Source organism: Myiozetetes cayanensis, unplaced genomic scaffold, assembly GCF_022539395.1.
Source record: "Myiozetetes cayanensis isolate MyiCay16 unplaced genomic scaffold, myiCay2020 scf9, whole genome shotgun sequence".
NCBI classification, from domain to species: Eukaryota; Metazoa; Chordata; class Aves; order Passeriformes; family Tyrannidae; genus Myiozetetes; species Myiozetetes cayanensis.
In genome coordinates this window covers 28,949,490-28,975,773 of record NW_026088185.1, presented here as the reverse complement: position 1 = coordinate 28,975,773, position 26,284 = coordinate 28,949,490, and the positions used below count along the sequence as shown (strand labels likewise).

The 26,284-nt window shown below is 44.9% G+C and overlaps 3 protein-coding genes across 10 annotated transcripts in view; 1 reads left to right on the top strand and 2 right to left on the bottom strand.

Moving 5' to 3' along the window:
- ITGB5 (integrin subunit beta 5) overlaps window positions 1–1,346 on the top strand; it is a 59,163-nt gene extending 57,817 nt beyond the window's left edge. For both annotated transcript variants that reach the window (XM_050339429.1, XM_050339430.1), the window contains exons 14-15: window positions 30–196; window positions 757–1,346. In XM_050339429.1, the coding sequence (XP_050195386.1) occupies window positions 30–196; window positions 757–852 (263 nt within the window). In that variant the 3' untranslated portion in view covers window positions 853–1,346. The remainder of the gene's footprint in view (window positions 1–29; window positions 197–756) is intronic.
- An 11,454-nt stretch (window positions 1,347–12,800) lies between these two features.
- UMPS (uridine monophosphate synthetase) lies at window positions 12,801–18,973 on the bottom strand. Its single transcript, XM_050339431.1, has 6 exons — window positions 18,828–18,973; window positions 18,419–18,572; window positions 16,177–16,845; window positions 15,320–15,495; window positions 14,285–14,399; window positions 12,801–13,492 (listed from the first exon to the last, which is right to left on the bottom strand). Exons 1-6 carry the CDS (start codon window positions 18,969–18,971, stop codon window positions 13,311–13,313), a joined length of 1,440 nt encoding a protein of 479 aa, XP_050195388.1. The 5' UTR covers window positions 18,972–18,973; the 3' UTR covers window positions 12,801–13,310.
- A 482-nt stretch (window positions 18,974–19,455) lies between these two features.
- KALRN (kalirin RhoGEF kinase) overlaps window positions 19,456–26,284 on the bottom strand; it is a 502,548-nt gene continuing 495,719 nt past the window's right edge. For all 7 annotated transcript variants that reach the window (XM_050340466.1, XM_050340467.1, XM_050340463.1 and 4 more), the window contains one exon: window positions 19,456–25,098. In XM_050340466.1, the coding sequence (XP_050196423.1) occupies window positions 24,553–25,098 (546 nt within the window). In that variant the 3' untranslated portion in view covers window positions 19,456–24,552. The remainder of the gene's footprint in view (window positions 25,099–26,284) is intronic.

Below are 26,284 nucleotides of genomic sequence, written 5' to 3'. Positions count from 1 at the left end.
GCTAATTACCTTTTCTCCCTCATGACCAGCCTGCAGCTCAGCCCCCAGCGCGGTGACGATTGTGCTGGCGGTGATTGGCAGCGTGGTGCTGATCGGCATCATCCTGCTGGCACTCTGGAAGCTGCTCGTCACCATTCACGACAGACGGGAGTTCGACCGATTCCAGAGCGAACGCTCCCGGGCCAGATATGAAATGGTGAGCCTGGGGCAGTGGTGTTGCTGGTGTATAGGGGTGCTCTTGGGATAGTCCGGCAGCAAACAGCTCTGCAGAGACGGAGAAGGGTGGCAGGAACAAGGGATGCAGGTGCCCGTGCCCTGCAGTGCCTCGCAGCACACTGAAGAGTCCAGCATGCCACACTGCCTTCCCCTTGGCAAGTTACAAATGCTCTGCAAAATTATACCCAGCCCTTGGTTGCATCATGTGTTTCCCAGCAGAGCTCGAGGCTGAAGGGGGTAGGGGAGAGAGGACCACACCCTAACTGTGGTGGCAGCCAGATTGGTCGGGTCTCTGAGGGGGTCCTTCTGGGAGGCTTTGGGTGTGGTTGCTCAGCATTTGAGGGCATCACCTCTGCCTGCAGGCAGGATGGAAGGTGAGTCTGATGGACCAACTCTGGATAAACAAGACTGCATTTGGATCTGAATGCTCAATTCACTCAAAGCCAAACACAGTGCTATCTCCAAAGTAATTTGCACATTCACCATTACACGGACTTTGTTCCTCACCTTTGTTCTCTTTGTCTGTTCCTTTCTCCAAAGGCATCCAACCCTCTCTACCGAAAGCCTATTTCCACGCATAACGTAGAGTTCACCTTCAACAAGCTCAACAAGTCTTACAACGGTACAGTTGACTGACTGACGGGGTCTGAGCGCCTGGCACTGCTGTGGACAATTGCTTGACTGTACGTGCTGCTTCCCCACTTGAAGATGGGATCCTCTTCAGGGACGAGAATCCCTTACGACAGGACTGGTCGATGACCAAAGCCCGTTATTTGCACAGTAAGGAGAAAGGTCTGGTTCATTCTGGAGGCACGGAGGTGGAGGCAGGCTCCCTGCCTGTGCTGATGGACTCTGAGCCGTGTGTGACTCCATACCCCAGCTTTCTGGATTTATTAAACCTGCCAACTAAGTCAACCAAGTGCCGTATTGCAGCTTCAGACATATCCCGTTAGAAAGGGTGAGTAGGTCAAAAATCACGGGAGCCCACACCATCACAAGTTGTTAGGGGGGAATTAGCTTAAAATGAGGAAGGTGTTGGAAGAAGTTGTGTAAGAAATTAGGATACAAAGGTTCTGCAGTTTTTAGGAATTTTTTTTATATAAAAAACCAAAATAAAACTATTGCGCTTATATGATGTTGTGAGTAGAGTTTATTGTTTCCTTACTGAGCCCCCCACCGAAAATGGGGCTTGCTTCTGCAAGGAGGAGTGGTACTGCCTGATTGATTTATTAATAGAGCCTTATCAGTCAAAGCATGGCTATAAAAATAGGAGGTGGAGTCACAGGGACTGCTGCAGAAGTTATGTTGATTTAATACTCTGGTGTTGACCCAGGGCGGGGAGTGCTTCAAGGAACTCCTGCTCTGAGCTGGTGGTGTTGAACAGATGGGAAACTGGTGGGAGCCCAAGGGAAATGGGAGTTTAGGCTGAGGAAACTAAATTAAACACCCATCCCTTGGGGTGTTCAAGAAGGCATCCGGCCTGGGTTCCTGCAGGAGGGCAACTGGGAGCACACAGCAGCTCATCCAGACCTCTGACTTTTTATCAGAAGACTATTGCTGTGGGGTCCAGCAGAACCCAGCTGGAAAAGCAAGGGAGCCCTGAGTTTTTGGCTGGAAAGGGAGCTGAATAAAACACAGTGGTTTTGCTTTACAACATACATTTAGCTTTGTTTTTTTGGTTTCTTTTCCCCCACCCAAACCTTTCCCCCACCCAAACTATTTCTCCAGTCCCATGTGTTTTCCTCTGGAGCTGGGGTTTGGGTTACCCCACTGACAGCTGCAGCTCTAAACTCACAGAGACAGCAGCGGGGCTGCAGCCACTGCGAGAGGAAAAAGCTGGAGCAATTGCTACTGCCTGGGGTTTTTTCCTTCTTTTTTTTTAAATTTCTTTTTTTTTTGGCTCTTCAGCCTGAGCAGATCATGCAATAGTCAGCTGAAGGAAGCTTGCCAGGGAAAAGCAAAAACAAATGGTGTTCATTGTTTTGACTTGCTCTTCTCATTGGAAAAGGGCCATGGGCCCATCCTTCCGGATTTTTTTTTTGTGTGTGTTTTTGCCTCTATAAACAGAAGCTCTTATTTGTTCAGTATAAACAGCTCTCCTTCAAGAATTTTATGGTTCCCCCTCCTCCTATTAGCAGCACTGAAGAAATGCAGAAGACCAGACTAGAAATATCGTGGAATGGGGATTTTGAGGAGGGCAGCAAATGACAAATTGTCAACATCGGCACTGATCAGGTGGAGTAAAAAAACCAAAACCTCAAGCAAATGAAGTCTGTACCCTGCCTTCCCACATGATTCCACTAAATCTGCCCTAGCAGGGGTAGAGGGTGCAAGGGCAGGCTTTGGTTAGATGCTGGTGCTGTCTTTGCCTTTGGCTTTTTGCCACCCACTGTGGGTGGGCTGGGGGCTGTTCTGCCTCCTCCCTGCAACAGCACAGGCAGCAGGACAGGCCTGAGCACTGCAGAGGGGCAGCTATTCAGAGCTCCGTGTTTCCTACACAATACTGAAGTCCAGGCTAAAGTTTTCAGGCTGAGACATTGTGTATTGAATACCTGGGACTAATGCTGCCACAACTGGGAAGGAGCATCCATGGGGCAAATTTGGATTTTGTGACTAACCCACTGCCTAGTGCCAGGCTGGCAAGACAGATTTCATCACTATTGCAAAATTAAAGATAGGAAACAGTCATGAAATAGTCATCACAAGTAGACAGAGCAAGTTTTAGCATGGTTCATGTGACTGCCTCACACAAGCCATACTGCCCCAGGCAGGGAAAGGGGGAGCAAGAAGTGGAGAAAAAGGAAGGACAGGAATGCTTTAAACCAGCTTTTCTACCCAAAGCAGCAAACACTGTGAATACAGTTTTGCTTCAATTAACTTATAACAGACCAAGCAGTTTAAAAATAAATCCACCCCTTTGCGCTCTGAAAGGCAAGGCATGGGCAGTGCCCCCCTGCCACCCTTTCCCTTGCACCCTAGCAGATTACCTTTGTGCTGTGGCATTTCCCACAACACTGGGTTAGTGCCGAGACAGCGGGCAATCCAGGCAGTCGTCAGGAGCCAAGATTTGACTCATTGCTAAGGGGTGGTTTGGGCAGGGAGAGTGGAAAAGAGCAAAGAAAAGGCTTGGGGATGGGACTGCAAGTTCCCTCCTTCCCCTGCTCAGGGAGACTCTGCTGTAAAGCAGACTGATCTGCGGAGTAGGCACGGAAGCAATGTGGGAGCAGTTAAGCAAGGGAAGGGTCCCAAGCCAATGTACAAAAATAAGGGAATAGTTGGTGCTGGCAGTGAAGAGTATCCTGCTGCCTGTGGGGCTGCACCAGGTAGTGCAGAGCAGCCCCCTATCCCTCCCAACAAATTCAGCTTATCCACAAGGTTACATCTGAAAAACTAGAAGGAAGCGATGCTAAGGCTTTGCATGACTGTGTAAGCAGATCTGCCTCTACCCCTTCAAGTGTAGTGCCAAGCACAGTCATGAGAATGGTGTATTTCAGTCAGCAGCAGTTTATTTGTGTCTGTAAATACGCATAGCCTGACCACAGCTAGCATTCCATAATGAAAACTCCAGCAGAAGGCATCAGCAGGTCAAATGTGATGGAAAAATGTCAGTTCTTGTCTAGCCAAGCTGGAATCCGGATGCCGTTGCAACACCAGCTCCTCCTGGTTCCCCAGCCACAGCTGGTGGCTGCTGCTGCAGGGCCACTGGGGCTGGGGCTCACAATGCCTTTTCCCTGCACTGCTTCTGTTTCTGGGGGAGGAGACAGCGCCATTCCTTGGGAAAAGTCAAGGCCAACGGCAGCATTACTTGCTTTGCTAATCGTGGAGATGCACTGTAACCCTTCACTGGTACAAAAGCCTGAGGTGAGACATGCCCTCCTGCATGCTCTTTATGCTTTATGGTGGACTAAGCTGCTCAATAGCTGAAGGCAGAGCGTGAGCTCTGGAAGATGAATTCTGCACACTCTTGCACCTGTTTAACCTTGGATTTCTCCAGCCACGTAGAAAGCAAAGGAGCTACTGTATTGAGAAGGGAATCAGTAAGATGCGTGGCAGGAAATACCAAGGGAGGTAACTCACTACATCTGCAGCCCAGCAGCATCTTCTGGCCCTTTTATCCCAGCATCATCTCCATATCTGAACACACGCTGAGCTGGAATTGACTGTTGTTCTTCTACCTCCTCTTTACTGCCGGACTGCTAAAAGTCAAAACAATACAGCAGAGACACAGGAGTTTATTTCGTCCTTTATCCATGCCCTCTAGTTTATGCTGGTGTTCATTGGACACAGCCTGTCAGAAACTTCTCCATTCAGGTGCCACAACCCAGGCTCACCCAGCCTGTGGGTGGGCAAAGGCTGAAACTGCGGGTTTGCAGGACCCTGTCACGCACAAGGACACAGAGGCTTTATTTCCTAAACTACTTTATTGTGTTTTACTACAAGTCACGACTATCAAGGCAAGCATACTTATGATTAGCAAAACAGGCATATCTATAATACAAATTGCTACAATTATAAGGCTTGTGGTTTAACCCCAGCAGACAACTAAGCACCATGCAGCCATTCACTCCCCTGCAGTGGGACAGGGGAGAGAACCAGAAAAGTGAGAAAACTTGTGGGTTGAGATAAAGGCATTTCAATAACTAAAGCAAAAGCTGAACACAAGCAAAGCAAAACAAGGAATTCATTCCTTCAGAGTATGGCTGGCACGTGTTTGGCCAACCCCAGGAAAGCTGGGTTCGTTCACGGTGATGGTGCCTTAGGAAGATAAATGCCATGACTCTGAACATCCCTCCCTTCCTTCTTCTTCCCCCAGCTCTATATGCTGAGCATGACACCATATAGCCTGGCATATCCCTGTGGTCAGTTGGGCTCAGTTGTCCCAGCTGTGTCCCCTCCCAACTCCTTGTGCACTCCCAGCCTCCTCACTGGTGGGGTGAGGAGCAGAAGAGGCCTTGACTCTATGCAAGCACTGTTCAGCAGTAACTAAAACATCTCTCTATTATCCACACTGTTTCCAGCAAAAATCAAAATCATACTAGATGCTATTAAAAAAATTAACTCTATCCCAGCCAAAACCAGCACAAGCAAATCAACAGCAGCAGAAATCAATATTATCAATAATGAATACTAGTAGCAATTTTATATTTCAATTTTACAAGTCACTATAAAATTACCACTAGTAAAGCAGAAAATATACTTATCGGTAATTATTATTTATGACAAGAGGAAATGTTCTCAAATTGTGCCAGGGGAGGTTTAGATTGAATATTAGGAAAAATTTCTTCACTGAAAGGGTTGTCAAGCATTGGAACAGACTACCCAGGGAATCAACAACCCTGGAAGTATTTAAAAGGCAAGTAGATGAGGCACTTAGGGACATGGCTTAGTGGTGGACTTGTCAGTGCTGGGTTAACACTGGGATTCAGTGATCCTAAGGATTTTCTTCAACCTAAGTGATTTTATGATTTTTATTCTAGTCTAAATCTTTCTTTCCTGGAGTTAAGAGGTCGTGGTTAACTTTGGAGGTGTGTCAAAAACAGACAGGGTGCTCAGAAAGGCAGCAACCCTCCTCTTGTGTGTTCAGCTCCCATGGTTATTGGATAGTAGCACAGATTAAAAATATATACTAATGAATTTGAACGTCTTTTTCAACCTAAATGATTCCATGCCTGTATATATATGTGTGTGTGTGTGTATACATATATATGTATGTATACAAATATAGGTATATGCCACTGTTTGTGTATATATATACACATATACATACATATATACATATGTATATATACATATGTAAAATTTTACTGGTACCTAGTGCTTATCCAACCCCACCCAGAAGTGGAACCAACTGACAGTGGACAAAGTCTCACTTGGACAATGATCTGCATCACGGAGCCCGGAGTCAACCTGGCATCCCTGGTCAGGGTCCACTCTGCCAAGAAGTATCATGGAGAACAGATATTTGTGCACACTGAGATGCATCAGAGAAAGAGGCTCTATTTTGGGGTAGAATCAAGTCCTTTTTATACCACAGAGACATAATGAGGCATTGGACATCGTCACTTGGAGCAGCCAATAGACTCTGCTAACATCTGTTTTCACCTGGCACAGTCAATATTCTCTCAGACCGGTGTTTGTATTTCCAGACTGTTTCCAGACTATTTCCAGCCTGTAGACGAGGCTGCCAAGTAGCTCAGATGGACCTGTAGTGGGAGTGTAAGGGTAAGCTATCTGTAGTTGATGGGCCCAAAAAGCATTGGGATATCTAGGGAAAGTTGCAACCTACAGATGAGCTCGTGATCAAGAAGTGGACCTGACCATGGAGGCCAACATGGTCACTTGTGATGTGAAACAAGTGCTGCAATCAAGTGAGCCATGCAAGTAAAATCTCCCTGGAACAGAGGACCATGACTGGGTTTTTGATATGGCAAGGCCTGGCATAATGACTATTTTGGACTACAAATGCACTAAAGCAAGCACTCTCCATGGTGAAAGCAACTACTGGTTGGCTAGAAACTTACCCCGTAAGCCATGCCACTGGCAGAAACACCGTCTTAGGCCTGGAGAGGCACATTTTGTAGTAACATGGTACCCCAGAAAGACTTGAATCAGACAAAAAGACTAGTTCCTAAAATACCTTCATAAACCCCTGGGCAAAGAAACACAGCACTGAGCGGGTGTGTCACAAGCCCTATACCCACAAGCCTCTGGAAGGACTGAGATATATAATGGACTCTGCATAAAGACTATGTTGACAGGTTTAGGCAATGGGGCATGGAAGCACTGGAATACAAATTTGGCAGAAGCCCCTTGGCTGGTTAACACAAGAGGATATGACAAGTGTCCTGGTCCTGCTCATACAAACCCGCTACATACTGTGGCAGAAGATAAGGTCCCTGTAGTGCACTTTGGGAAGTGGCTGGGCAAGGCAGTGTGGATTGCCTTTGGGCCACTGTGGCATTCCAGTGCCAGGTTTCATGCCATAACATTAAGGCCTGCTTTTTTGGCCACCCTAGATGCTGCATTTTGCAAGAATTTTCCCTGCTGCTGTTGCTGGTACAGCCATCGTGTCCCAGGGGATTGCTCCCATCCTTTAAGGCCATCCTGAGCAGCCAGTCTCATCATCCAGCCAGAAAATCCATCAAGAGCACTAGAGGGAGGAAGAGGAGCTCAACAGTCCCACCATTTTTGTAACAGCATTTATTATCAATGATAACAGGGAGAAGGTATTCGCTCTGGCCCCTGCATCAGCGTTTAGGAGAAATATTCTTCCTGCCAGGAATATCTGTCCAGCCTCAGCCTGATGAAGAATCACAGTTCCAGCCCCCAGCAGGTAGCACTGCACCACCCACCCCACCCAGGCCTCATGGGGCTTTTGCTGTTCTGCCTCAGCCTTAGCAGCACTGAAATTCGTAGAGGTCATCATGACCCCTCAGGTGGTGGGGGAGTGCCTTCCTTTCCAGCATGAGCCTGGAGCAGCACCAGGGAATTTTTAATGTGAGGGTACAAGGAGGCTGCGTTATCCGCACAAAGATCGGGTAACAAAGCGGGGGAGGAAAACTCGCCTCCAGAATCAAAGCCTCCTCCTTGTTTTCTGTTTTCAGTATTTGTATCTTTTCAATGATCTTGCTCTGAGCCCAGCCATGTAGGCTCTTGCTCTAGCTATCGTACAGCCAGAGGTCTGAGGTTAGATTCTAATTGGTTTGCCACAAAACAATAGGATTCAAAGGCAACTGCTCACACTTCTGCATCCTTAGCTTGCTGCAAAGGTCCCAGTTCCTGCCTAGCACTGTTAAACAAAGCACCCACGGCCGCTGAAGCCTCTGTGAGAAGCCTGACTAAGGGCCCCTTGCCGTTCGCTGCTTTGCATTTGAGTGTCCTGCCACCTCTGAAATGCAGCTCGCAGCCTTTCCCAATTCAACCAATTCTCAGGCTCGCTATCCCTGTCCCACGCAGGAGTTTTCCACAAATCTCTTGCTATTTTCACTGCTCTTCTACTGCCTTTTCCCAAGCATCCATGACCTGTGTATCACAGATCCCCACTTCTGACACGAATTAGTGCCACAACCCAGAAGGGCTATGTGGTCTGTGAGTATGCAAAGATTGCAACTGTTTGTAGGTTTGACTGACTCTGTCATGCACAGAGACACAGAGGATTTATTACCTGTGTTCTCTTATTCATTACAGTTACAACTATCAAGGCAATTATAGTTGGCAAAACAAGTATATCTACTCTACAAGTTACTACAAATTACTGCCAGAAAGCAGGCATATATATTTCCACAGCAGCTGCAATCAATACTAGCAGCAAGTCTATATTTCAATATTATAAATTACTACAGAATTACTACTAGTAAAGCAAGAAATTCACCTATCAGTAATTACTAACATGCAGACCTTTATATATATATATTCAAAAATGTTACCTGTACCAAGTACTCATCCAACCGATCCCAGCAGTGGGGGCAATCAAACCCTTCCAGAAGTGGGTCCAGTAGACAGTGGATGAGGTCTCACGGGGACGATGATCCTCACTGTGGAGCCCGGTGTCCCTGGAGTCAGCCTGGTGTCCCTGGCGAGGGTCTGCTGTGCCAAAGAAATCTCATGGACAAAAAGGGTTTCTGTGCAGCAAAGAGGCTCCATTTTGGGTAAAAATTAAGTCCTTTTTATACCATGGAGACATAAAGGGGCGTAGGACACCACCACCTGGCACAGCCAATAGATGTGGCCAATGTCTATTTTTCACCTGGCATAGCCAATAACTGGTGATGTTTTCTATTCTCTCAGACCAGTTTTTGGTTTATCAGGCTGTTTTTCTGTTCTGTGAGTCAGAACAGCCAATTGTAGTTACCAACCCTTCCTTTCTCAGAACATTTTCCTCGTTTTCTGAAGTTGTTTTTTGCCTTCCCAGATGATAAGTTGCTGTACTGTTTTTGCACTTATCAATGGTATCTCTGGATATCTTTGGTTTCTTGGTACCTAGCTCCACTTTAAAAGTTCCAGCTGCACTTCTTAAGGATGCTTCTGGTTCCCAGGCTTGTTTCTCAGCATGGCAGGCATTTTCTCTGTTAATGTTTGAGTAGAGATCTTCTTTGGTTCAATATTTTCCCCTTATAACCAGGCCACCTTTATGGCTGTTGCCATCATCAGCCTAAAATGATTCCCCTTAGCAAAGCAGAAATGATCACTGCAGAATTTCCCTGTCTAAATAGTCCTGTTTGTCAAAGTATCTTTTGCATAGCTACTACTAGTTGTTCAGGAATGGATCAAAAGTGACTATACTGTTTAGCTTCTCCTCCTGCAATACCTATTTGGGCTAAACACAGCGCATGACATCATGCCATCATGTTTCTGTTCCTGAGTCCACGTGCAGTTACAGCCTTGTTCAGGCTTCCTCCCGTTCTCCATGCTGGCCAGCCTCCACCACAGCCCTGCATTTTCACAGCCTGAATGTGGCTGGCACCAGCTAAGGAGAAAATGTTCAGAGAAGCACATGGGTCAAGCAGCAAGAGATCCAGGACTGAGGACAAAGTCAACCCAGACACACAGGCAGGGTCACCTCTCGCAGGCTGCAAATGCCTGCCAAAGGAGTTAGAGGAAAACCTGAAGCTGGAGCAGGCACCAGGCTGAGTTTTAATTTCCTGCAGCGTTCAAACTTGGAAGCTGTACTTGTCACTGTGGTACAGACCGACCAGGAACCACCACAAACAAACAAACAAACCATCCAGCCCATCTAGCCCACAGCCCAGTTACAAGCTGTCCAAAGCAGATCATTCCCTGAGACAGTGACCTCCAAAAGTCAGATCTGGAATCAAACTTCCTCTGGGTCTTTCACATTCCTTTGGTGCTATTCTCTAAATGCAATGTTTGTGTCTCTTACTAAAAAAATCCACAGCAACAGGCTCTTCACATAAAGAGAAGTGATTCAGTTATTTTTCTGGGATTAAGTCTCAAGTAAATTTTCACAGACAAGGCTATGAAACTATAATACAACCTGTTTTCGGTTAATAAAGCAATGTTGATACTGTGACATACAAATCATACTTTTAAGGACAAAAGTTTTAACTTGGCTGGTTTTATCAAGATTTTGCAGGAATTTTAAGTCCAAGTAAAGCACTGTTCTTACGCAGTTATACTGATTAAAGTGCCCAGGCTGGGTTCTCTTGACACAGCACTCCTTGTGCTAGACACAGATACCCACAACCTCAGAGAGACAGAGTGAACTTTTATGTACAAATATCAAAAACTATGTAACAATTCCTTAGTGGTCCCTCAAACAGACCTCAGAAACCGCTGCTCAGAAACTGCAGAAAGACAGACTGCTTTCTGCTGCAAGCACTCGTAACACTTTGTTAGTCTTATTTCACTATGAAAAGTGCGATATCCTTTAATTATTCTGTTATAAACCATATTCCATAGTGGATTAAGGATCACAATTTCATATAAATGCCTACTTGCCAGATAATATTAAACCCAGCAATTTACATATAGCCTTATGCCTCTACCACAGACTCAATCAGATCACAGAATGAACTGCGAGACTTTCAGATTCATATATTATGATGCAAATGAGTTTTGTAAATTGTGACCTAGTTCCCATGTTAGGAACAGTTGGGACCAACAGCAGGAACTGTGCAGTGAATGTGAGCAGCAGGGGCAAGCAAGGAAATTAACATTTGCTCTTAATTTGAAATGGATTTTTAATCACTTTCAGGTGCCTCAAAGGAAGTGCGCACACTTGTTTACTATAATCATTCTGACAGAAGAAAGCATATGGGAGCTAACAGGTTTTTGTTTTACTAATTGAAATGTTTGCGGCACTGGTGTCAAAGGAAGTGCCAGAATACAGTTCTTTCTGGAGTGCACAAAGAGGGACTGTGAAATGAAGCTTCCCCATTGATCCGTTCCTCAGAACTCGCTTTGTAAAGCAAAGAAGTTGCGCGTATCCTCTAAAAGTGACTGGATATTAGATCACCTCCATCTTTCCAAATCCGGTTGCTATTTTTTCAGCTAGATGCCTGATAAACTAGTTCTCCAAAGAGCCTGCTCAGGGATTTAGCTCTGTGGATGGCGGCCACATGCACAAACACAATTCAGCAGAGTTAGTGGAAAATACTGAACTCATGAAATTCTGCTTGCGCTGTAACAGCAAGCCTGCAGCAACACACAGCACTGAGCTTCAGCCTGAGGCAGCTTTTGGATGAATTACTGTTTTAAATGGGTTTTAGACTACTGTTTTATTTGTTCATATGATATTTAAATGTGTTTTAAACGTTTTAAAAACAGCAAGGGTGTGACTTGTTGAAAATCAGACGTTTTTTCATCCTAAGGATATCCAGAGGTGGTATCATCGTTGGAAACTATTAGCTGTAAAAGAGCCAGGACATCAATGCTCCTGAAAAATAGAGTCTCAGCTCCCTCTGGTGGAAAAAGTAATTTTCTGCAAAACAGTTTACGTGAGAAAGTTTTGTTTCTGCTACAGGCCTCAAGGCCGTGATAATGAGAGAGCAAATAAATCCTAAATCCTCTGTTCACTTTGGAGGATTGCAATTTCTTAGAATTAGATGTGCAATATCCCGACTGACTGTTGTAGGGTGTCTGAATAATATACAACACAATCACCACGTTCCATCTTCCTGGGGGTGGAGTTCTCCTGACATAAATTATGATACGTGACTACTGAAGCAATTGGTAGCCCCGAGAAAAATAAAACACACACACACACACACACAATTCTAACATTTTGTCCACAATAACCATCGTAAGCCCCACAAGCAGCCCTGTCACAAAGGGGAGTTGGGCACTTCCAGAGCACATGGAGTGTCAAAGGGTAAAGTCATCCCACCCAATACACCCAGGCACCAGGAAACAGCTCAGTTGTGTCTTTCTAAACTCTGACTGCCAACAGACAACAGTGTCACTAATACAAGAGGCATAAGGCAAAGCCCTCAGATGCAAGCTGGTCTCACCCAGTCTTACACACTGTATAGATTAATCCAAACAAAAGTCCCTCCACTCTCCTATTTTGAAAGACTTGGTGAAAAGTTCAGCACTAATGCCAAAAAAACTCTTCTCACTACAGTTGATCCTAGTCTACAGATAACAGTGTACTGACAAAAGAACTCAGCTTTCCCAGTGTGCTTTGGAACAGCAACAATCTAGAGCTGCATCACCATTTGTCTTGGACTTCTTGAGAGGGATGAAAATTCTATCAATCTGCACCACGTACATGGTAGATATACATAAGGTTATTCCATACTTTCTAATCAAAACCAATCGTATGAGATATTTCTGTTTCTCCTTATTCACCACAAAGAGTGGAAACTAAATCCTGGAAGTATTCCACCTATTGTCACAAAAAAGTCAGCAAAGTACATTTTTGTTTCTCATTAGAGGAATTAACAGCTCCACTGTGAGTAAACACACAACAACTAATTGCTCTGACGAATTCTTTGCAGCTCCTGTAAACAGAATCACAAGCAATTCCTGCTGTCACAAATGCACCAGATTGATTTTTTATGATACTGGGATTCTGAAAACAGTACTTCACATTGCCACAGGAGGAAGATGTGCAGAGCCAGTGATAGGAAAACGGTAGCAAAAAAGGTATTTATTAAACAATACATGATTCAATTTCACAATATGGCATGAAAACCTATACTTGTTCCTTGGAAACAGCAGAGCTGAATAAACCTGTGAAAATGAGGCAGCAGGTCAGGTGTGCAGGTGAAGTTTAGGAAGAACAGCAGAATACTGTTTCCACAGCCAGAAGAACTTGGAGGGTGGGGAAAAGAAACAAAGGCAACAGCCAACCAAATACCCTTGGAGTGTTCTGTGCAACATTTTTCAAACAAGAAAGCCTAGTAAGGCTAAAAACTGGGCATGAAGTTTTGGGTTCTTACACTCAAATATTAAAAAACAAGCATGCCAAGTACAACTTGATCTGTGTGTGTACAATTAAAACAACTTAGTAAGAGATTTTTCTCCAAAAGGGCAGTTTTTTACAGGCTGAAGTGTTGATGTATTTAGCTGGAACTCTCAGGGTGGCTGCAGCTCCATCAGCTTTGCTTATGGACTAGGACAGTGTCCACCTTTCAATCTTGTGCACAAGCACCAAGCCTGCTCACATAGCTCTCCCAAGCTGCCTTCCTGTACTTCTCTGCTTCCTGAAGACGGTCTGGGACTGACAAGATGCCACGTCCCACAATAATGATATCTGAACCTTTTTCACTAATAACTTCCTTGGGGCTCAGGTACTTCTGTCCAAGGTTATCACCTGAAACAGAGACACCGTTTTTGTTTTAGTTTGTACAAAACCGTATCTACTAAAAATCTTCAAAGAGGTGCTGAAACAGAGAACAGGCATGCTGTTCCAACTCTAATCTTAACAATCCATCCTAACTAGAAACTCTGTTGCCACCTAACAAATACTATTACACAGATCAAATTTGACAGTTAGCACCCTTCTTTTTCATGATTTATCAATCAGAACAGATGGAGCAGTTACACAAAGAAGCACTGATCACGATTACTGAAATAAGCCTCAGCCCTCTTAAAAGAGGCAAACTCCACAAACATTGATGTAAAAGCTTGTGATTTCACTTTAGGTTTCACAAGAATTAAGTACTGCAGAGAAACGTATCTCCCCTATCTGCTTCAGTGATAACCTGTTTAGTCAGTAGAAGACTTTCAATTCATTGATACTGCATCTGTGTCAGTTACAAGTCTTACAGCTGAACTTCTGTATTTGTTATATTTTTTTTTCTACTACTCAGTAAATTAACATCTAATCAAACACCTATCTGAAGACATTTCACATGTTTTCAGGACTGTGCTTTATGGTATGCACAGATCTGTAAAAAAAAAAGGCTGTGTAGCCTGCTGGTTGCCTTCCAGAGCTCCCAAGAAAGGGATAAGCATACCCAGAAATACAGAAGACAGCCCTTAGTAGCAAACAGACTCCTCCCACCAGAGAATCAGCAGCCAAATTCTCTTCAGAAGCCACTTTTTCACTGAAGGCCAGATCACTCCTGTACTTACAGACTATAAATATTCCAGAAAAAGTTACCTCCAGTTTGCAGCTGCACCCCTGGGGTTAAATGAAGAAATTCCGGTTTATTACTAACTCTAGATCCAGATATGAATCCAAAAACAAAATCTGAGTTGTCTTCAGCCATCTGTACCTGAAGAAAATCAGTGAACAGTTACAAATGATACACCTAAAATTCAGCTGGACTAGCAATCTGTTTCTCATCCACCCTTTGACACACTAAGCTGTGCAAGGCAGGGGTATGAAACACCTTTTCTTGCGTTACCAGTGTGAAGTCACCCAGAGCTGACTCACCTGTGGGAACCAGCTGAGTTACTCTGCACCTGCATTTAGTTAATTGGAATCAAAAGGGAGGATCGACCTTAGCTAAGTGCTTTGAGAGACAGAACGTTATGTCTCAAAGTGGAAAACCACTTTAACCAGCCTGCCTGATAAGCAAGTTTTTCTCTCGTGGCTGAGCACAGCCAACACTTGATGCAAGTGTGAATGTGTGGGATCAAGGTATTGGTTTGGGATGATCCTGGGAATTCTGGTTAACTAAAACACCAGGTGCTATTTATGAGAGAATAATATGATTAAAGGAGAACAAGAAAAACAGTTGGTGGACAAGTCCCGAAATTGAACTCTGTGTGTGCAGCCTCATTTACCCCTTCAAGTGCCCATACTCACTGCTCTGTCAGGAAAGGGAATGTTATGTTTCTTTCTATGTCATAAATACCACAGTGAATGGATTTAAACTAATTAGAAGTTATGCTTAATTAGAATATTGCTTAAAGAACAAAAAAAAAAAGAAAAAAAAAAGAGAGGGGGTGCTAATAGCAAACTTGGCATGTTTACTACAATTCCAAGTGTGAACTCTGACCACCTCAGATCACTAGCTTACAGCTGCAACCTTTGAACACCACACTGTCAGAATCCTGAATCTCCAAGGAAAAAAACACCTGTAATAGTTAAGAGCTGGAGGGACTTTTGGAAGTGCAAATATTAGAAGCACATAAAACCTCCCTGTCACACTTTACAAGCTTTTAACCTGAAGCAAGTCTGCCTACTTACTGCAGCTTTTGTGTATTCACCCGTTGCAAGTGACCCTTGGGAACTCATCTCAGCAATCAGGAGACAGCCACGCTGGAGAGGAAGACCTACTTCCTTCAGACCCTTCACAACTCCAGAGCCTGGAACCACGTGGGCATTAATGATGTCTGCCCAGGATGCGATTCTGAACATGCCACCTGAGAACATGGAGAGGAAGACACAGACAAGAGTCACCAGAAATCTGTTAAACAGGAAACACAAGTTAAAACCAGCTGCACCCTAAATCACTCACATTTTAAAAGACAGTTTTACTACTGAAGCTTGACAGTTACAAGTTCAGGCCCATCAGCAGTTTTGATAGCTAATAACCACAAAGTGTAACCTCCAGTTTACTTGTCACAAACACTTGCTAATATCTCACCTTTAGTATTCACTGAGACATTTTTGGTAGCCTAGAAATTCACTGCCACAGGTGCTATCTTCCCAGACAGTATGCAGATCATATGGGACATAAGGATCAGCAAAGGAGAAAAGCAGTTCTACAGTTGCAGATCCAATGTCAAATGAAAGCTGTAACAAGCACACAATAGGACCCTGACTTGAGAAGCCAGGCTGCAGTTTCTCACAGCAGACAACTGCTCCAAATTACTTAGCACAACCACAAATTCATAGAGCGGTTTAGGTTGGAAGGGATCTGAGGAAGTCACACCCTCTCAGCAGGGTTAACTTCAAAGCTAGATCAGGTTGTGCAGGCCCTTGTCCCCTTGAGTCTTTTCCAAAGCTGGAGATTCCACCCTCTCTCCTGGCAACCTGTGCCAGCACTGCAGTTACACACACCAGCAGCAAAGTAACAGTAAAACAAGGTTGATGTTAATCACCTTCATATTGATGTTTCACTGTGTTTCCAATGTCTGCAAATTTCCTGTCTTCAAAAATCAAAAATTCATGTTGGTCTGCAAGGGTTCTCAACTCCTTTACTACCTCTGGGGTGAAATCATTCAAGATGTCTATGTGAGTCTTCAGGATACAAATGCTGGGGCCCAGGATGGCAGCTAACTGCAGCAGCTCTTTGGAGCTAGTGACATCAGCAGAAAGGCACAGGTTTGTTTGCTTCTTTTCCATGAGCATGAGAAGCCTGGCTGCAGTAGGATGCACCCCTGGCAGCTGGGCACGAGCGCTGAAGCTCAGCTCCTTACAGAGCCTCTTCACAGGAGTAGGACCATTCTGAGCCACTGACTCAAACACATTTCCCTGAATGAATTCCTTCACCTTTTCAACCATCTCAGCAGACACTCTTCCCTGCTGCTGGAGAATCTCCAACACCCCGGACAAAGTGCACACAGAGTGCAGGCGAATTCCATGTTCCTCTAACCTGGCCTTCCCACCCTGCTCCCTGTCCAACAGCACTATGGCATCTGTGACTTTTAATCCTTCTTTCCGAAGAACTTCCGCAGTTTCCAGTACGCTGGATCCACTTGTTACCACATCTTCAATGATCAGGCACGTCTCTCCCGGATTAATGGTGCCTTCTACCATCTGCTTAGTACCTTAAAAATAAAAAGCAAACATTCCATCAAATTCAGAAAGTTTAAAAGACCCCGAAAAACTTAAAAGTATCAAAGCTTTAACTTGCTCTGCTAAAGTAAAGATCATATTTGTTCCACATACGAGCATACACTGCAGCACATCCTGAATTCTAATGGAATTGGACTTCAAGAGATTAGGAATTTCACATTTACTGTCAGTATGGAGAGCAACTTGTTTACTAGAATGTGATACCAGTTATCACAGTTCTTACCACAGCTCAGTTGCTTACCTGTAATTTAATTAAGGATTGTTACTTTTCCAAGCTCATAAAATACTACTTTATGTTTCCAGAAGTTTTGTTCCATTAACAAAACTGACACACTGTTAACAGCACAAATTCTAATGTTCTAATGACTTCAGAAGTTTATTATTGTCATGAATTGAAAAATCAGAATTACAGGACTATTTTCTCATTATTTAAAACATGTTTAAAGCAGCCAAGTTATTGGTAACTCTTCAGCATGTTTCCTATTTTCCACAGACAGCATTCTGTGCTCAATATGCCTGTTGGAACAATGGGAAGAAGTAAAACCCCAAATGCCTTTGTCTTAACTAACAAGAGGCACACATCCATGAAAGGCCTCCTGGAGAGAAAAACAAAGGATGCCTGGCTTTCCCAGGAAGCACAGAGCAGCAGGAGAACATTATGCAGTGCAGCGCTTAGACCACGGCAGCCTAGAGAACAAGCACATGTACAGCTTTGTGATCCGTATGACACCAGAAACTTTGTGTCAGGCAGTTAATCGCTGTCACAACTGGCTTGTGCTTCACAAGAAGGAAAAGCAAACGTTTCCATGCCTGGCCCACTGCCTGACACAGGAGTAGTATTGAGTCTTGACAAGCGTACTTTCCAATTACACACTGTTGGAACAGGACAGCTCTTATCACGCATAGAAATCCAGTTATATGGCAGGTTAATGTTTCTGTCTTTTCTCCCCCTTCCCTTATCAAAATCAGATAAATGGTTCATTGGGTAAAGAAGGGACTGCTGCTCACCTGGCCTACTGATTACAAGACCACAGAAAAATTAAAGAAAAAGAGGTTTGAGAAATAAATGAAGAAGGGACTAGAAATAGTCCTCTCAGAGTCAATATGCAAAAAGTTCTGTTTAGGGGTGAAATGTGGCTCCAGTCTGAGCATGATCAAGAATGTGAGTCATAAATCCTTGTTTCTGGGAGAGGCCACTAACCCAGAACCATAGTAGAAAAAGAAAAAAGCACTGCTAAAGAATAGAAACAAACAAACAAAAAAAACCCCTTTCAAACAAACTCAAAGAAACAGAAAACACCCTTCAAGACTCCAAACCTACTACAGCAGGATTCAAACTGCAGCTGGGAGTCTGCAGTTGGCAATCAGCTGGGAGAGCCTAATCAGGTTGGGATCCTGCGGGAAGTGCTTTAGGGTGTAAAGGAACTGCTTTTTAAATAACCTTCAACTGAAATGCTGTACATTACAAAAGAACCACCCAATACATAAAGTAACTTCCCAAACAAGACAGCAAGTTGACACAAAGTCTTGATTTGATAGTTTTACCGTAGTCTTTTGCTTCCTTCCTCCGTATGAGCATCGGGACCTGATTTTCTGAGCAGATAATTGTGGCCAGCGGCAGCGCCGTGTACGGAACACCGCACACACAGTCATACTCCAGACCCGCACCTTTGGCTGCTTGGAAGAGGAGACCCGCAACCTCAAAAAGGAAAACCAAAGGCTTTTTTAAAATCGGACGGGCGCGGAAAGTGACTAAACCAACGCATTACCGCGGGAAGCAATGAAAACCTAGCTCCTTTACGGGAGCTGAGAAGCGCTGTCCCCACCGCGATCCGACAGCCCGGCCCCGGGAAGGGCTCCCTGGAGAGCAGCGCTCCCGGGTCCCCCCTCCCCGCGGAGCTGCGGGAGACCCGACACCCCGCACGGCCCCTCGGGGGTGCCCCCGGCCCCGCACCTGCCGGAGGAGGCGCGGGTGGGACACGAGGCCGCGCAGGTCGATGTACACGGGGGAGGCGCGGCCGCTCTTGAGCACGAAGTGCCCGAAGCGCAGCGCGCCCGCCCCGCTCAGCGCGGCCGCCACGCTGCCCTCGGCCGCCATGCCCGGCCCGGCGCAGGGAAGTGATGCAGCAGCGGGAGGAGCGCGGGGCGGGGACACTCCGGATCCCAGCGGGACGGGGCATCCCGGCATGTGTCCGCGCCGTGGGGAGCAGCCCCGCACACAGCCCGGGCTCCCCGCGCCCTCCACCCCACGCCGCGCAGCGATTCGAGGTTCTCCCGTCACCCCATTCCCCAGGGAAGCAGAAACCGCCGCTGCGGGGAGGGTTGGGTGTGACCCGAGAGTTTCTCGCCGCGTTTCTCTCCGGGTGACTCCCAAAATGCCTCTGGGTGGATGCAGCCACGCTGAGGGTTGGCTGCAGTGACGGTCCCGGCGCTGGTTTCCTGTGAGATCCCTCCGGAAAAGATGAGCTGAAAAAAAGCCCTGAGCCTTCGAGGCCTCAGAAAGATGCCATGCACGTGAAATAAGACTGACCCGGTCTTCTCTGAATAATTTTATTTAATCAAAAAAAAGCCCAGAAACGGAGTCGTTAGTATACTCTATTTATAGGACAGGAGATGTACAGGTCGAAGCTACATCTGTAGGTGATCATATATACTGCAGTATAGTAACAACAACATGGGACAGCAAGTAGTCACCTCACAACAGTACACATGAGCGATTAGACTTACAAAGGAAATATTTACAAACCTGCCTTTACAAACCAACATTGTGTGCATACAAAATGAAATCCGCAATAAAACTGAAGGTACATTTAAGGCAGACCAGCAATACACTGAATAATTAAGGCTGTGGAATTACTTTGCACCTTGAAAATGCTGAGCTGTTAGCAATACTGTTTCTTTTTTTCCTCCTTCAGTGGATCGTTGCAAATATTGAAAAGCATCAATACGTTCCAGCAGTTTGCTCTGATCTCTGTAAGTCTGAGATAGATTTAATTTTTTTTTTTTTTTTGCACTTGCTATTGCATTTGCCTTCCAAAAGTTATCAGCAAATTGACCTCAGTGGCAGAGCAATGCTGAACAGTTTGGTAGAAAGAGAAGTAAAAGCACCAGCATCAGAAGTTGGACATGAAGGTGAATATGGCTTGAGTAGAAAAGATGTTGGTTTTTCACTAGCTCCATAATAAAGACTACAGTTACAGCAAACATTCAGCATCCTGACGCTATGGAAACACTCAGCACTATACAGATCCCAGAACAAGAGTTCATCACTTGATGGCAGTGTGCAGTCAGCCTAGCAAAATGGGATTTTATTTTGTTTCCTTGGGAAAGCACCATTTTCTGATGGGACATGAACAAATGAGCTGGAAAATTAATCCAAGCCCTGTGTTAGTGGAGAATCCACCTCTGCAGTGAAGGGAACTGAAACAAAACCAGGTGGTTAGCACCTGTACATGTTAATTATCTGTTAGATCTTCATATACAGAGCAGCCTTTACATCTGTCTGTGAAGTTTATATTATCTCAGGTTGCTGGATGCAGTCCCCTCATTGCAAGGGTATTCAAATAGGGTTATACATAGTCGGATCATAATGTGTGGCTCTGCATTCAGCCTTTATGCACAGTCTTTGTAACAAAGGCCTAATAGCATCATCAGAAATGCTAATGAAGTCCACTGAAGCCACAGCACTTGTATGGGTCAGTTGAGGGCACAGACTTTGTCTCAGCATTAACTTAGCGTAACAGTAAAATGCTTTTAAAGATGACTGTTACTAAAAAAAAATATATTTTTTTAGTTTTTTAAAATAAAGGGGCAGTAAGAATAAACAAAATTTGTTGGTATAAGTGGGAAGAATTTTTTAAATTTTGAAGCCTATATTGCTTTAAAATAAAGTATAGAACCCTGGACTGGCTGTGTTGCATCCCTGTAGTAACATGTGGCCTGGCAGCTTGGTGGGGAGGTGGGGGTCTTCCACAGGACAGCAAGGGCCTCAGACACCTGATAGACACTGACTGTTACATGGGCCATCAGAATTCCTGTTCGATGGCTAAGAGTCAAATGGTCTGGCTGGGCTGCTCCAAGTGAAGTGGAGAGAGGCCACTTAGTTTAAATCTCACTGCCAGACACATTCATTCAATGCAGCTGTCTCAAACGAAGAGCACCCCATGTCACCGTGTCCTCTGGGCTCTGTTTCACTGGCACCTGCTGCCTTCCTGTCACCCAGCCCAGCGCCAGGGGACACTGTGAGCAACACTTTGGTGTCAGAGCAGGGTAGGAGCACTGTGGACATGTCTGAAGGTGGTGGCTGTATGGGTAAGTGCCACTCCACACAGAGCTCGTGGTGCGCCATTGCCACTATCCCTGTTGGTCATCCTGTCTGGTCTGGAGCTGCTGCAGAAGCTAAAGAGAGCAGCTCCCACCACACCTTCACTTGGCTGTCTTGGGAACACCTGGAGTGGTGCAGCTGCAGGCAGAAATCTTCCCCTCAGAGTCAGCTCAGTCTGGGGAGCTTTGTAAAGGCCTGACGGAGTTTTATTGAGAAACTGTTTTGTGTTTGTTTCAGGCAATATTTCACCCACCAAAAATGCTGCACAGGGAGTTGGCTGTGGTGCTTCTCACCCAGAGGGTGCACTCCAGGCCTACTTACTGAGCTTTGTAATCTCTTTACAACAAACTTACAGTTTACAACAGAGTTACAGCACCCGTAGGATCTCCAGAGAGACCACAGTTTGGCTAAGAAAGACCTCAAAAGGACAAGATCAGAATACTTCTTCTGCATCTATCATATGGCAGCACTGCATGTCAGCTTGACATTATTCAGGCAAAAGAAATCTTTGAGACAAAATTCAAGAATGGTTGGTAATCACAAGCGTTATCTAGAAGTTCTAACAGGTTCAAATACTCCTGAATGTGCTGTACAAAGAGTGGTGTCCAGGAAGAGGAGTTCTCTAACATGAATATGGGAAAAGCAAAACCACAAAGGAAAGCAACTCCATAACATTCAAAATCTTCAGAGTTTAGCACTTCCAGCTCTCAACAAGGAATAATTTTTGAATCTGAGCACCAATACCTAATATGTATCGTCTTTCAGCCTTTTGGGTGTTCTTTTCTGTTATTTGATAGCAATGAGAGGCCTAAATATTCCCTTAAGCAATCCAGCATTTCCCCCGGTGCATCCAAAGTGTCTGCTATTGCAGTTTGACATGGGAATGCAGGAGATAGGAAAATAGAATGCTAAATAACTCCCAAGTTTCACGTGGTACATGAGAATTTGTTTGTATTAATGCCAAGCAGAAAGCCTGTGGCTTAAACTGTACCCATGGGCCTAATAAAAGCTGTGGGTTTTATAGACCACATTTCCATAAACATTTTTTTAAGGGCAGCGCAATCACAGTACAAAGAGCCAGTTTTGACAGATAGGAAGAAGTACAGACAATCCTGTAGTGAGAAGGTACCTGAGGCAGATGCTAATTAAAGACACCCCTTGATTGCTGTCTGTATTCAGTTGCTAAGAAATTGCATACTTTGCACTGTCGCTCAGAACGAGAGTCTGGTCTTTTCTAAGAGGTGCTGCTGAGTTGCTTAGAAAATCAGCTGCTGCACTGCTACAGAGGGGAACTGAGAAAGGTTCTAGATGACCCAAAAAGTTTAACCTTCTGTGAACGCCCTCTCTTTCAAGCCTTTCCACAACTCCCCCCATATTAGATTTCTCTTCATCGGACACAAAGCCCTGTACACCACTTCTGACTGCGCTCACCCTTCTTACCGTGACTCCCCTATCTCAAGGTTTGTTCTTGTATTGCATGAACACTGGCGTTTTTTGCTGTTCATCCTTTCTTCTCCACTAGCAAAATACTGACCACGCCTATGTACTGATAGAGAAAGCACAAAAACAAGGACCAGATCTCTTACCTGCCATGAAACTGAACTGGGAAGTGGATGAAAAAAAAAGGTCTATCAGAGCCCTCAGAATTTAACAGGACTCACAGGGTATCCCCACCACCTGCTGGCAGAGATAGCTTTTGCTCATGCAGGCTCACAGTACAGTTACTTGGATGGTAAATCAAATTTGACTCTTGCACTAACAAAAGAGTCTACACTCAGTACACATGGTCAGATCAAGCCCTTTTCCTTAGGAAAACCTTTGGTAACATCCCACTACAGGCCCAGCAACTGCACTCAGCACCGACACAAAGTCCTCACATGCCAGAGGGAAAACAATAAATCTCTTTGATGGTCAGCCTAAGAGGCTGTAGATCTTTATGGTGGTATGGCAGTAGGATGGGGAAGCCCTGGCTGGGGAGGTGTTTCCCCTCCCAGTCCCACTGCTGGAAAGGAGGATTTGGCCAGCCTACAAACTGCTGATTTGTCACTGTAGACTCCCTGTGTTGGTTGTACTTAAGGCTGGCTCCATCACTGTAACATCAATATGATGATGTTGCAACTTGGCTTGCAAGAAAGAAATGTTTTAATTGTGATTTTTTTTTTTTTATTACAAAGTAGGCTTTGGAAGTAAAAATATCCTCACAAATGCTTTGGTGATGAGGTCCTAATGGTGGCTGAGAGATATTTACAAGTCTGGAAATGAAACAAATGACATACTTCAAACATTGGAAACAATTTTCAAGCTGTAAGCACAAGAATGAACTCACCACTCCTACTGCACTCTGAAAGGCTCAGATGGACTTTGGGACGAGCAATTCTGAAACTAGAAATGGAACAGGAACCTTTATATTTATATACATTTATATATATGATACAATATATGTATACTGAAAACCTGTGATAGAAAAAATTGTCTTCATCATCATCATTTAGTTTACAGATACTGCAAAAATTGGACTCAGCCTTTTCTCAATGCACAGGTTTTGCAAAAGATTTCTGTACAATGTGTATAAAATGCTTTTAAAAAAACCCCATCATAGTCCCATTGTGCTTAGTCAGAACCAGCTGTATGCTCCAGTGATTCATTGCCTTAATCATAGCTGAGAAAGGTGCTGCACGATGACTTGACACAGCAGAAAGCCCAAGGATTAACGGAGGATTTTGGTCTGAGCACCACCATGCCACAGAAGTGGACCTAAGCCACGCCACCATGGGAGCTGATCCAGCAGTGACTAGAGCCTGATCTCGCGTGTCCTACACAGGCAAGGTCCCCACTGAAATCATGGCAGACCTGGGCATATGGGGCATGAAAAGTCTGTCTGTTAACCTGGAGCAGGCTTGCAATGATTTCAGCAAAAACTGACCGGTCTGGTTCTGCAGTACGTGCTAAGGTCAGCCTGGTCTCACTCCCCTCTACTACCCTATTCCTAATCTCTTGTACATTTTGAATTCAGATCAAGAGGATTTCTTATAAGGCTGCCTCACAAAGATTAAGGCAACTGCAATTTTGGCTCTCGTTTCCAGTTGGTGTTTGCTTCCTGCAGTCCTTTTTTGGCAGTGGATGTGACAATACCATGTGCTCCAAGAGAGGGAGCGGGTACCTGCTGCAGTTCCCCCCTTTTCCTTGGTCCCAGGTACTGCCAGTTCCACAGCAATCTGTACCCTGCAGCTGGGGAAGGCAGGTGAAATGCAAACACCAAATATGGGGCTATGTACAGACAGATCTGCTCAGTGCCTGCTTGCTCCTGGCGCTCCTGCCTCAGGACCAGCAGTGCAGGACCCCAGGGATAGAGGAATTACGTGCCTGGGTTCAGCCTGCTCAACAGGAAACTCTTGACGCTGGGGACCGGGTGCACGTCGTACTGGTGCCTGCGGCGCTCGATGAAGGAGGCCAAGCGGGAGGTATCCAGTGGCATCTTGGAATAGCTGCCATTGTGTGGCTGCAGCCATGGATGCTGTAAACAAGTGGCTGCTGTTGGCCTTCTCCTGAAGTCTTCCTGGAGGATGACGTTGATGAAATCCCTGGCGGCATGACTCACATCGGAGAAGTACTCGTGCGGGAAGCTGAAATCTACTCTGCACACATTGATACAAGTCTCCTCTCTGCTTTCATCCAGGAATGGAGAGACACCACTCAACATGACATAGGTGAGGACACCAATGCTCCAGATATCCGTGCTCAGGGAGACAGGAAGCCCTTGGATAACTTCAGGAGCTGCAAACTCCGGGTTTCCGAGGAGGTGGTGGACGTGGTAATGACCTGTGATCTGAACTGCGTCTTCCAAATCAATGATCTTGACGCGAGGTACTGGGATTCTTAAATCAATGAGCAAATTTTCTGGCTGTTGAAAATACAATAATACAAACTTAATTATACTGCATTTTGGCAAATAAAATGTGTAGGTTTCATGTAGGTTTAATGGCCAACCAAAACTCACATTTAATCAGACGTGCAAGGTAGAGATCAGGGGAGTGAATGATAAAGAACCAGCTCAGTTGCTGTTTGGTCTAAATTCAGTTCAGTGCTGAAGTTGTGATGACAACATCCTCTTTTGCATTAGGGCAGCATGCTGGGATTTTGCACTTTGTCCCAAATACTTACAGTTTATTTTCCCAAACTAATCTCTACAGATTAAGAGCACTGACAGATCTGTAAATTTTGATAAGATTTGTGTATCTCTGAGTAGTTTATTTAAATTCCATTTGTTCACATGACAGCTGGCCAAGTAAGTGTGTGTAACTTGTAGCAGAAATGTTCTTCATGGAGCAAATGTTCAACTTTTCTCCCTCTACCACATATCCTGGGAAGGACTCCCATGTGTGCCATTACTGTTGCTGCCAGTTGACATGGATGGAACTGCTGGTGTTTCCTTTTACATACCAGGACACAATCATGCTTTCCAGGCCAGGGTGCAATTACATTTAATCCCAGTTAGTTTTCTCTCTGTTTTAGTATTTTAGGTCTCTCTCTCAGTGAGAGGTGCTGAGCATTGCCTATACACTCTGCTCTGGGGACTTAACATGAATTTTCCTTTCTTTGTTGTCTCTGAGGTGATTTCTGAATTTACTTCTTGCACGCTCTCTATATTCTTTTATCTCTCCCTCATCCTCATTCATATTTTACTGCTGCCTCATGGCTATATATATATATGTAAAGCAAAGTTCACTACACTGCTGTTCCAGTCTCTCTGCTTGCTCCTCTCTTGTGCAGTCTGCATCAACAACATCTCAACACATCCTTGAGCTGGATCCTGGGACAACACAGTCCATGGCTATGTCTGCTGTCACTGCCAGTGCATCTCCTGCTTCCCACTTAGCAACAGAAGGTGCTTGATTTAGCATCCCTCATTCAGAAGAACTGTAAATAGGTCACAGAAAATTAGCTTCCCACCTTGTTTCTGGTAAGTATCTTATGATCAAACACAGTATTCAGTGCAGTTTCTTACCTCCAAGTGATACCTACTTTTTGACAGGTCCTATAAATACAAACAAAATCTTACAGAAAGAAACGAGGATGATTTAGCCTTT

Excerpts from the sequence above, each read along its gene's own strand:
- UMPS (XM_050339431.1), bottom strand. The coding sequence starts at position 18,971 with ATGGCGGCCGAGGGCAGCGTGGCGGCCGCGCTGAGCGGGGCGGGCGCG. Across the intron at positions 15,496-16,176 it reads AGTGAAACATCAATATGAAG|GTGGCATGTTCAGAATCGCA; the intron begins GTGATTAACATC and ends CCATGTTCTCAG. Across the intron at positions 13,493-14,284 it reads GGTGCAGCTGCAAACTGGAG|GTGATAACCTTGGACAGAAG; the intron begins GTAACTTTTTCT and ends TCTCTGTTTCAG.